At 44.9% G+C, this 12,598-nt stretch overlaps 1 protein-coding gene across 3 annotated transcripts in view; it reads right to left on the bottom strand.

Moving 5' to 3' along the window:
• LOC147461082 (putative prolyl 4-hydroxylase 3) overlaps positions 1 to 12,598 on the bottom strand; it is a 60,201-nt gene that overhangs the window by 33,555 nt on the left and 14,048 nt on the right. Inside the window, exon 2 of one of the 3 annotated variants that reach the window (XM_086508709.1) lies at positions 6,628 to 6,715. The exons of 1 other annotated variant lie outside the window; for it this stretch is intronic. In XM_086508709.1, coding sequence (XP_086364835.1) covers positions 6,628 to 6,715 — 88 coding nt within the window. Of the gene's footprint in view, positions 1 to 6,591; positions 6,716 to 12,598 lie in introns of all 3 variants that reach the window. One more of the 3 variants, XM_086508708.1, reaches the window with a different exon arrangement.

Genomic DNA, 12,598 nt, shown 5'->3' with positions numbered 1-12,598 from the left:
CGACTTGTTGCAAAGGGTTATGCACAACAAAAAGGCATAGATTATGAAGAGACTTTTGCTCCCACTGTCGTATGACTACTGTGCGTTTTCTATGTGCATTGGCAGCTCATTTTGGTTGGGATGTACATCAATCAGACATTGTTACTGCTTTCTTGAATGGTGACATATTTGAGGAAGTTTATGTAACGCAGCCTCACGGTTTTGTCATAAAAGGACAAGAGGACAAAGTGTGCAAATGTAAGAAGGCTTTGTATGGGTTGAAGCAATCTCCTCGTGCTTGGTATGAGAAAGCTGACACTCATTTGGTTAAACGAGGCTTTCGTAACAGTCCAACAGAAAGCACATTGTATGTAAAGCGTGAGGATGATGTATTTCTCATTGTGGTTCTTTATGTTGATGATTTGCTGATCACTGGACCAAATGAGAGACATATTGCTGAATTTAAGGCTGATTTGAATGCTACTTTCAAGATGAAAGATTTGGGGCTGTTGCATCATTACTTGGGTATACAGTTTAAGCAATGTGATGGTGGTATTGCCTTGTGTCAGAAAAGTTACATAGAGACATTGCTATGTAAGTTTGGACTTGAGGATTGCAAACCTATTGCCACTCCCATGGAAACAGGTTTGAAGTTGAGTCTACATGATGCTGGCGATCCTGCTGATGTCACTCTTTACCAAACTGTTGTTGGCTGCCTCATTTATGTATGCAACACGAGGCCAGATATTCAGTTTGCAGTCTCGCAGGTCAGCAGATTTATGCATAGCCCAGGGTCTAAGCATTGGCAGGCTGTCAAGAGGATTTTCCGCTACCTTAGTGGCACTTTACATCTTGGCTTGTTTTATCCCAAGGGGGGATCATTGCCGCCAGACTTACATGCTTTTTCGGACTCAGATTGGGCTGGTTGTTTTGACACGCGAGTGTCCACAAGTGGTTTTTGTTTCATGCTTGGCAGTTCATGTATATCATGGTTGAGCAAGAAGCAACCTACTGTGGCCACTTCGAGTTGTGAGGCTGAGTACAGGGCAGTCTTCACAGCTACGGTTGAGTGTGTATGGCTCAGACGCCTTATGGCTGACTTGGGTGTTGGACAGGACACTGCCAACACTATCTACACTGACAGTCAGAGCGCATTGGCAGTTGCGAGGAACCCAGTTTTTCATGCTCGCACAAAGCACATTGAGGTGCATTACCACTATGTCAGGGAGAGGCTCTCAGCAGGAGAGATCAGCTTGGCTTATGTGCCAACACAAGACAACCTTGCAGATCTTTTCACAAAGGCATTGTCTCGTGAGAAGCTTGAAGCTTTCCGCAAAGCTTTGGGCTTACTCCCCTTTGTGGACTGATCCTGTCCTCAGGGCATGGCACTTCCCTTTACTCATGTGCCAGCTCTCGTTCACCGCATCACTCCAGGGGGGATTTGTTACCATATACATGTGGTAGTGATGTGTGTGAACACACTAGGACCGCCGGGGCATTTTTTCCCTCTTTAGGAGGTTTTTTCCCCCGTGCATTGTATATACGCCCATCACTCTAGGGCTATCTATCTTTCCATTGCACACTAAGTAACACACTCTCTATTGTGTGCCTTGAGCTTCCTTCGTCTTCTCCAAGCTGTGTGTGTTTCTCTGCAACCCTAATTCCAACACTTTTTACTCCCATCTTTCTGTCTATTGAGCTCTTCGATCTTTGCACTTCCTAGATAATGTTATTTGTGATGCGCTTAGTATGTTATGAGGTGTCTCATTACATTTACATCCGCAACCACTAACGCGCACAAGCGACATGTTGAAACATGCCTAAACATGATTCTAATTGTCCAACTAGATGTTACAAGCTTGGCTTATAGTTGTTTACTAACTTATAGACTGTTTTGAGGCTAGTTTCACTGTTTTTCTGTGGACCGTTCCGGCGTTTCTGTTCTGGTACCGTTCTGGAGTCCCCCGTTCCCGTTTCAAGTAATTTGGTGTGGAGGAGTGAATGAGAGTATCTTCTCTTTGATTTTGCAATTGGGAAAGTCTATGGAAGTTACGAGGTTTCCATGGATGTGTGTGCGAGGAATTGAGGGAAGAAGGTGCGGCTTTCTACAAGACTATGTGACCCTGTATTGATGCCATTAGGGTTAAGGCTACACCAAAGAGTCCAACAAAGTGAAGTTTGATGAAGCTTTTAGAGCAGTTTGAGAGAGGCCTTTTGTGGTTGGAGTTTTTGAGTTTTTGATGGTCTTTCTTGTGTGTTTTGGTCGCCATAAGAGTGGGATTTCAAGCCTTGATTAGCTTGACTCTCCTCGCAGTGTCTGTGGGTAGACAAGGGCTTGTAGGTCAAGACGTTCGGAGTTTGAACTGGGCTTGGGAGGAGGATTTTTATTGAGCTTTTGAGCGGTTTTGTGTGAGGTGAGGAACGTAAGTGAATTCCTTGTGTTGTGTTGAGGTGCGAGGGTGTGTGAGTGCGCACACGGTGTCTCTTGCTCCATCAATATTCTCTGCGATCGCGCTATGAAAAGTGAGCGCTATTTGAAGATCGGTCACCCGTCGATTATCGCCAAGACATTCCACATAGGTGATTGCAGCATCCAAGGACGTAAGGTTATACTTGTGAACATCGCCCCTCCAGGTTGACTCAAGCCCGTCAATAAAACAATGTGGTTTGTCAGAGGGGCTAAGAGTTTCTATCTCCATAGTTAATTTCTGAAACTCTCTGATATACTCGGCCAAGGCACTAGTTTGGCAAAGGTGGGGCGGAGAGAGAACCGGACATGGAAATCTACATTAGTAGGTTCAAGTGCCTTACGAATAGCACGCCGGAATTTTCCCCAAGGGCGTGTTTTTACCAAATGAAACCCGTCATTGCCACCAATGAAATGTTGTGTCTTTCAACAGAGAAGTAGCAAGTGCAACCTTTTTGCTCTCTACTAAATCCGTGTTGGACAAGTAGACCTCCATTTGAACAACCATTCGTCTAGCACATACTTGTCACGACGACCATTGTAAGGCTCAAGCAATCCAACATCCAATTTCTTCTTTTGTGCAGCATTAAAAATTTTATAGAGAAGTTGAAGTTCACGATTGGCTACCTCATCACTTGGTTTAGGCTCGTTTTGTTCTTCCACAGAAACTTCGGATATGGCGGAGAAGCAACATGAGGAGTCCGAGAAGTAGTATGGTGGGTCAATTGGTCCAGGTGAGTGTTGATTGATGCTAAGCTTGTTGAAAGTGCTACTATCTGTTGTTTGAGAACTACTATCACGTTCTCGGGTGGAATAGAGTCGTTGCCATTTTGTGATTAGGCCATGCTGATTGCTCAAAGAAAGTAACTAGAACTGTGTGGCCTGATGATGTGACATGTACACACGGTACTCTTGCCAGATGGGATTTTGCATCTTGTGTTGGCAATGGGTCCATAGGAACAGCTCGCGAAGAGGGAGCTCTGCTGTCACAAACTGCTGATGTGTCAAGCCACTGAAGAAAGGAGCCACTGTGCAGATCACCGATCGAGGGGCCTAAACCCTAAGAAGCAGAAGCAGTAGAAGAAGATGACGTGGCAAATTGTATGGAACTCCGGATTTCGCGTTGGCTTGCTGATGTGGCAACTTGTACGGAATCCCGCGTTTCACGTTGACAGCTGACGTGGGAGATTGTACGGATTTCTGTGATTTGCGCTAGCAACTTTTGGACAAGATGCTTTTGCACCAAATGCTTCTGAATTTAAGGCTTTTCATGTAAACTGCTTTTGGGCCTAGGGCCTTTAAATATGAGGCCATGGGCTCATTCTTTGGCATGCTTCTGGACGAAGGTGCAGAGGATGGAGTACCGGCTTGTACTTTGATGATGCAATATAAAGAAATACCGAAAGGGGCACCAAGGTTTGGGGCCAATACTCTCTGGGGTGGAATTCCGCCACTACGTGTCGCGTGTGCTCTCTCTCTCTTTCAGTTTCAGTTGTTATTCAAGTGCTAAAAGTCTATTCAGTATGTTCTTTTCTATTGGCACGTGGTGCCCGTCTTGTGACAGTGGTTTCAGAGCATCAAGCGTGTGCAGCATACCAGTCCTACAAAAGAGCAGACAAAGCAAACCAGAGATGACTGGAATTTTATTTGAAGTATCTTTGGGTCCGATCCCGGACTTATTAGTGACTTCCACCCTTACTTCATCGCGCATCGGACGCGCTTCCGTCTTCACCGCTCATGTCTTACAGGGCATAAGCCATAAAGATCACTTGCAAGAGAAGGATCCAAGAATTGTTTCGAGCTGTTGTTTTTCTTAGAGGCAGTGCCATGCAGTGGTGGAAGTCTATAGCTACCAAGCAGCACACTCCAAGGACTTGGCAAGCTTTCAAGAAAATTTTTGCCCGAAGTTATATGGTTTCTGACATCTTCCTTCGAAGTGCAACTTCTAGCAGAGTGGGGTATCGTGAAATGCTTGCCATGGAAACCCTAGCAAATTATAACTTAAAATTTCTCGACATCTCTCAGTAGGTGTCTCTTTTCGAGCTAAAAACCTTGGAGGTCCACTGTGATTGCCAGGTCTTGGGACTACCATCACCGCCAAAGGAACATTGCTTGTCGAGGCTTGTTTCGACTATTCAAGAGTTTGTGGATCATGCTGTTGTCGGCTACGACCTTATGGAAAGAACCTAACCCTAATTTTTTGTGCAGGTTTCAAGATGGAAAGTCAGTCAACTTTTCGAGCTCGACTGATGTTGAGATTGCTTTTTAAGTTTGAAATCTGTTTGAGAACCTGTTTGATGATCCTGTTTGGAATTTGTTTGGAATAGATGATATCTGTTTTGAACCTGTCTTGGTGCCGATTTGAAACGTTTGACTCTAATTTTAGTACTGGTTTCAATGATTGGTGATTTAACTCCCGGATGGAGTAGTGAGAAATGTTGTTTTGGTATTGTTTGAACCTTGGAACGACGCATACGAAATGTCTGAGGAGCGTTTCGTTGTATGCTAGAAAACCTCCGAACGATACAGACGGATGTCTGTGGAACGTTTGGTTGTATGCTTGAAAAATATTGTTGTTGTTACTCCCGGCCCGGACCTGGATGGTTAATTACTTCGGGAGTATTAAGAAGTCTGAGCAATCGTTACTCTCAGCACTTCCAAACGACGCAGGCTGCTGTCTTGAGGACGTTCGGTTGTAAAAGGCTTCTATATCTCATGGCGCGGACCTTTTTAGGTTATTTGCGGGAGGAGTGATGAGGGAGTCGTTGAGCAGCTCATGGCCCGGACTTGGATGGTTATTTGCGGGGGGAGTGTTCATCGGTGACTTTCTATTTCTATGTCTTGTAACATGCATATGTGAGCATTTGTGTTGCATTGTGATGTGCCAACCACTGAATATTCCTAATTGGATGAGATTTCGTGGGTATGTAATTTTGTATCAAGACACCCATGGAAGATCAGTGCGGTTTGGGTGTGATGGCTAGTTTTACTACGCCTAAATATCAAGAGTTCCGATCTGGACGAAAGGAGAAGCCAACTCCTTAACAAAAAAAAGCAAAAGAGCAAACTGATTGACCCTCGGAAATTTTTGAGCTAACTTGAGTTGTTTTGCAGATATGTTGTAATCCCAGTAGCATAACGAATCAACGAAGGGCATAAGCAACTCAATTTGATGATTCCTTGCAACCAAAGAGGTGCGATTGTGGGTTGGAGAGGGGGGGGGGGGGAGTGTGACTGTGAGAGAAGGAGACACCTTGGATAGAAGAAGCACATTACAAGCTGAAAGGGTATGTGGTGCGAGGGAGAGCAACTGGGTCGACACCAAGGGCACAGGAGTACGCGAGGACCACTCCATCTCAGCCCAGGTAAGGAATTGCTCTCAAAACAGCCACCAGAGCGTGCCGGTGGTGTGTTCAGAAGAGGGTGCGGGTGAAGGTTACATCAGGAGGTTGTTTACCCGGCATTGCAATTCCCCTTTCATTTGCCTCCATACAACTCTAGGAAGGGGGAGAGGTGAGAGTGTAGCGGCAAGGGTGAGAGGCTCACAACCTTCCGGTCCCGGGAGAAATTCTTCTCTGATACCACTGTGAGGATTAAACCGAGACTCGCGAGACGAGAACACTTGTTGAATTGATTTAATTGATTGAACTATATACATAGCCTCCTTTATATAGGAGATGAAAAGACACATATCGAGAGGCATGTCTGTTGATGAATGACTCTAGACTAAGAGTTACATCCTTTGACCAATAGTTGTGACAAGTCGCTATAGAGACGTGACCATTCGGTGTAAGGATACCATTTGATGAAGAGGTGTAGTTGTTGGGCCAAGAGACCCACCCTTTCAAGGACAAGGTCTCCATTTTGGTACATGTTTGTATCTACACTAGGATTAGGTGTAAGAAGGTAGCATATGTATGAAGTATATGTCACAATTGTGACAAATGGCCCATCACCCGACGGAAGTACAAAAGCAAGGTAACAATGTGTGTAGGCTATGCAAATGAAGACATTTAATATAACATTTCATTTCTCTCTCTCTCTCTCTCTCTCTCTCTCTCTCTCTCTCTCTCTCTCTCTCTCTCTCTATATATATATATATATAGAGAGAGAGAGAGAGAGAGAGAGAGAGAGAGAGAGATAACCTTCACAAAACACAAAGCTTTGGAATAAAAAGTCACCAGAAAACTATGATAGATAAAAGCACGTGGTTCCCAAGATATAACTTCAACCCATGGCTTTTTAGGGCTTTCTTTGTCCACGTTCGATCTGTATAACAAGATTTCATCCACAGATTAGCACAACTTTCAAAGCCAAACATAAAAAACTCATGGCACAAAAAACACGTCTTACATGTATATGTGAATATATTAAACTCACGAAAAGTTTTCAAAAGAAATTCCAAGCTTAGCGTGATCTTTAACCCTTTCCACAAAAATATTTGAAACGTTGGTGCAACAAAAGATGCTCAGTGCTGTGAAGTGGACACAGCAATGCTATGGGTGTGTACAAGTGCATGCCAGAGTGTTAGAGCAAGTATGAAGGCCCTAGGCAGGTAAGAGATTGTTGCGATGTATGCTTTGAGGTGCTTTTTAAAGCCCGAAAGGCTCCAAGACGGGGGCCAATCAAGTCGGTAGGTCAAGGTATCCCAAGGGCTGGAGATAGGTGGCAAGATGTGGTGTTCGAGATGCTCTATGAGCCGGTCCAGAAGGCTCCTCAAATGGAGCTACAAAAGGAAAGTTACGGCAGATTGGAAAGCGGGGTTGCTTTACAGATCCCCGACGGACTGGGCACATGCAGATGGATGGTCAGGGCTGATGTAAGTGGATAGATTCAAAGTGCTTGAATTGTGGTGCACGTCGGTCTTTCCGGATCGTCAATCGAAGCTCAAATCGGTAAGTTATGGCCAGTTGAAGTTTTCAAGGGGACCGGTTCTAGAGTGTTTTGACCGCCTCGATAGGCGTGCCGTTAAAAGTCTTTTTGGGCTCGCCAAGGTTCTAGGGGGAAGTGTGTAGTGGGTGGAGTGAGGTGACAACTGTGAGCACAAAGTTAGGGCCGGTCGAAGTTTATCGATGGTGGCGGACGGCGACACTCCCAACCGTTGGCGGCACTTCAGTGTTGGAGTCCGCAGGGCGCTTTCACACGGTGCCCCCCCCCCCCCCCCCAAAGCTCGTGAGGATGTGGGAGAGAGATAGAAATCCGACCAAGGGGGGCATCAAACCCTTCAAAATTACTAAGAGGAGCATTCAAAAGGACCAATGAGCAAAAAGTTTCCAAAAATGGGCGAAGGCCCCTATTAACAAAGGTTTTTTAATCATTTTGGGGGGGGGGGGGGGGGGGGGGTTAAGAGTTTTTTGGGATAGCTTTGACTATGGAGCCTCAAGGAGGTCTTTTCTCGCCGAGCAGGCCATAGTTTTGGTGCTTGAGATGCTGCAGATGTTTTTTAAATCAAGATCAAACAGTTTTGCGCTGTGCGGTGTCAATTTCCCCTTAACCCCCTATCTTTCTCTTGCTCTCGTCTTTGTTCCGCAGTGTCGGTTGTGGATATGTGTGATGTAGAGAGAGTGAGTAAGAGGTGTTGTGTGAGCTGGAAGTGCCAAAATGGACCACAATGGTGCGTGCGTGTGGTGTTGTGATCTTGTCGGACGTGTGCGTTGGGAAGTGTGCATGCGAGGCCCTGCTAGCATAGCCACATGGGGACGGGGACGAGGAGCGCGAAAGGGGATGCGCTTTAAAAAACACTACTACTTTGCAAATTTAATACTGAGACAACACTAAGAGCACAAGATTGCAAAGAAAAAGTGGGTTTTGTACTCATATTATATAATACCAAAATATAACATGCGGTAAGGGCGTACACGGTGCGGTGTGCGTGACACCGCGCACGTTGGTGTGGTGATCAATCATCAATTATCCTCGTCAAAGGACAAAACATAATGATGTACAAGTGAAGAGTGGATAAGTAGAGTGTAGCATATATGGAACTCAAAAAGGGAAGGATTCGAGTCAAGACTCAAGAGGTCTACATGTTGGCCCATGGTGCCAACTGAATGACAACCAGCTCTGCATAGTCCATTTGCTGCAAAAGATCATCCTCAAGTGGTGTTGTCTCAATCTCTCCCTTTGCATCTATCTCTGTCTCTGGGATAGGATCATCCTCTGCACACTCCGCGAAATCATCACTTTGGTCTGACTTGGAAAGCATCTTCAAATTTGATGAGACATATATAAGATTATTGGCTCTTTGCACATCAAGACGATTCCTCTTCTTTGAGGCAACATGAGCACACACACTCCAAAGTTGCTCCAAGCAACTCGTAGTGCATGCTTGGCTAAGAATGCGAATAGCCAAGTCCTGTAAACCGCCCAATCCCGCCCCAAACTCCTCCCACCAAAGACCACTCCCCATCTCAAAGCGAGATGCTTGTGCATCAGGCATGTGACAAATTTCTCCCTTTCCATTCCTCTAGACATTGATTTGCCTCCGAATCTCGGTTTTTTCCTTTGGGTCGGGCACAAGGCGCACAAGGATGGTTTGCCAACCATTCATCACCTCTTTGTCCTTCCATTGATTCCCTTGTTGGAATTGTGGATCCACCACATAACCGGCCGTGTAAAGAGGAGAATGGTAGGCATTCCACCTTGACACACACAATTCTTGGATCTCCTCGTACCTACGTTATCAAGATTCAAAACAAACTCAAGAGAGTAAACTTGTAAAGCATAGGGAATACTTAAAAGTGACTCGTGCGACGTGAATACCTATTGGGGTCAGTCACAAGTTTTTCAAGAGAGGCGATCATGGTGTCCATGGCCTCATATATCATAAGCTTCATCATTTTGGAGATTGTCTTTACTTCCTCCCACCATTCCGGCATGTCCGCCCGTGCTCGTCATGCCACAACATTGACACTTGTTGACTTGGGCATTGCCATGAACTCATTACTAATCAAGAGTTCCCTCAATGCCCCACTACACACACTCAAGCGATGGAGCATAATGAAGTTGAAGGCGAAGCGAATCTCCGAGTATTTGAGAAGAGCTAGCTTTGACCTCTTTGAAAATTCAGCCCTCACCTATTCAGAAAAATCAAGTTTCAACATTCAAAACAAGAATTGGCCTTCCATATTGAAATTAGATTCAGATTGAAATGAGATTGGTTAACACTTAATGGTTACCTTTTGATGATTATTGACAAAAGTCACCATTGTATTTGCATGCTCAATGACAGGGGAAATCCATTCCAAGGTACCTATATCTTTGAGAAGATTGTTGAGGCAATGAGCCATGCAATATGTGACCGTGATTTTTGGATAAAGGGATTCGATGATGGCTCCGGCGGCACAATTGCTATTTTCTCCGTAGGTGACGATGGCAATGACATCATGCTTTTCCACCTTCTCAATGGTAAGCATCCACTCCGATGCAAGTACTTGCGCGCTTTTCCCCTATGTTTTCTTTGTCTGGATATATAGCATGTCTACATAGAAAATATAACAGACATAAGAAAAAACTATGTATAGGCAAAATAAACTAAAAGGTTCACAATCCTGACCTCAATGCTTGGATTCTTTTTTTGAGACCTCCAGAGCCAACCTTCAAGGTTTCAAGATTTTGTAGTCTCTTCTTTCGCACACGAGCACTTAAGCTTGTATCTTTCCTTTGTAAGTTCCGCATTTTTTCTTGCAAGACCTGTATTTCTTGTGTGCACTGCAAAAGGGTTTGTTGGTCCTCGCAATGAAAATTAGAAAGTCGTAGAATCTCATTTGCTTGACGGTGAACCATGCTTTTCTGAATTTCTGATTTCCCAATTAGAGCTTTACAGTAGCCAATTGCTAGCTAGCAACAATTAAAGTATGTCATCATATGTAGCCTCTCGCTAGTGGGGAGGGCTTAGAGAAGCTTCGGATCCATCTTGAGATACCATAGATGATAGATATTAGAGAAAGCTCGGAGAGTAGGAGAAAGGGCTACTAGGTAGGCTTCAGAGTTCAAGGGCCAAGGCTCAAGGCTCAAGCCTTCAATCTCAGAGAGAACGAGAGAGGGGTAGGCTCCAAAGTTTCGACTTGGAGAGGAGAGATGGGGAGAGAGAGAGAGATGGCCCATGGATGATGGGAGAACTTAGAAGGGTAGGCTTGCCAAGTTGCCAACTTCCAAGGCCCAAGTTGCCACGGCCCACAATGCTCCTTGAGTGGGTGTCAAGGCTTGGGACCTTGGGTGCCCTTAAATAGAAAGCCCCTCTCCCCAAAACTGGCCGTTTAAGAACTTTGAGTTCGAATTTGAAATTCAAAAAAATGCCGCCCTCGTCCGTCACGCCCCCTGTCCGCGTCTTATGTTGCCCCGTCACCGGGGACGCGCATCCCAGGACGCGTCCCGTCCCCGTCCCTAGTGAGAAACGCGCTTTCGTTGAAAAAACGCATCCCGTCCTTCGTTTCCGTGTCCATCGTTACGTCCCGGCAATTTAGGGCCGCGTCCCCATGTCCCCAATTTCTATGCCTGCTAGTGTGATTTATACTTTTTGAAGGTGTTTTCGAGAGGATAGGGGTTTTTTTGAATTTGTGTTGTGTTTCAAGTGTGTTCCCCATTCCTGTTCTCCAACACCTCATAATTATGGGATATAAATAAGAAAAACTTATAGCAAAAATTAAAAATTAGCTCTACTATCAATCAAAGACCTCTGTCCCAACTTATCTAGTCTATATTAGCACTTTCCTTTGAAGGTAAATCTCGGTTTATTGGATTAAGTTTTCACTCTCATTATGACATTGTGAATTTTCTTCTTTAAAAACCCACAAAAGGTTCCTAATGTTACTAGGCTACACCTTTTCAATAAAAATGACGAGTCACAAATTTTAAAAGTGAGTGCGCCATCAACAGACACCACATGTTACCATATACATGTGGTAGTGATGTGTGTGAACACACTTAGGACCACCGGGGTATTTTTCCCCTCACTAATAGGTTTTTTCCCCGTGCATTGCATATACGCCCATCACTCTAGGGCTATTTGATCTTTCCATTGCACACTAAGTAATACACTCGCTGTTGTGTGCCTTGAGCTTCCTTCGTCTTCTCCAAGCTATGTGTGTTTTCCTACAACCCTAATTCCAACAATTGGTATCAGAGCAGGTTGCGTCCTCCCGGCTTAGTCGCCAGCAGCTCCAGCACCGCCTGCTCACTTTCTCCAATTTCTGTGAGCTTTGGCGAGCGTCAGCAGGTTGACAAATACTTTGGGCAACCTACAACCCTAATTCCAACAATTGGTATCAGAGCAGGTTGCATCCTCCCGGCTTAGTCGGCAGCAGCTCCAACGCACGCCTACTCACTTTCTCCGATTTTTGTGAGCTTTCGCGAGCGTCAGCAGGTCGACAAATACTTTGGGCAAGCTCATAGAGCTTAGCCTGCTCAGATTTTCGATTCCGGCTCATTTCGACCTCCGTTTTCACTACAGGCAGTATTGCGCAAGCTATTTCGTCATTTTGTGCAAAATTTATGTCAGTGCCGTTTTCTGCATAATAGGTCCCTTACAATCTTCTACGGGTGGTGCTATATAGCACGTGTTGTTCCCGTTTCGTTTCTCCTCTTTTCGACCAGTTTTCACATAAGGTGCAACATTCACCATGGCTGACAACAACACAGATGTGTTTAAGATGTTTGCTGCTAAGGACAGATTGAATGGGGATAATTACCCTATGTGGGCTTATATGATGCAACATGTACTTGTGTCGAAGGGCGTTTGGAACGTTGTGCACGGCGTTGATGTACGTCCTGGATCTCAGGATGTAGGCAATGTTAAGAATGTTGCAGGTTTTGGTGGCAGGATTGTTGTTGCCAGAGTTGTTTTGCCTACGGCTGAGCAAGCTTGTTGGGATGTAAAAGATGCACAGGCTCATGCTTTCATTGCATTGTCTGTGAAGTGTACTATTACTCCCCACATTTGTTCAACAAAATTGCAAAACAGGCTCGTCGACAAATGATCTATACTCTCTGAAAATCCTATCCATCATTCGGTTGAAAGTCACTGGAGCATTGGGAAGGCCAAAAGGCATCATCAAAAATTCATATAAACCAAAGCTCGTCCGAAAGGCTATCTTGTAGACATCTCTCGGCGCGATTCGGATATGATGATATCCGCTTTTCAAATCAATCTTG

This window comes from Adiantum capillus-veneris, chromosome 3 (genome assembly GCF_014529385.1).
Source record: "Adiantum capillus-veneris isolate H3 chromosome 3, ASM1452938v2, whole genome shotgun sequence".
Taxonomy (NCBI): domain Eukaryota; kingdom Viridiplantae; phylum Streptophyta; class Polypodiopsida; order Polypodiales; family Pteridaceae; genus Adiantum; species Adiantum capillus-veneris.
This window is presented reverse-complemented; position numbering and strand designations above follow the sequence as displayed.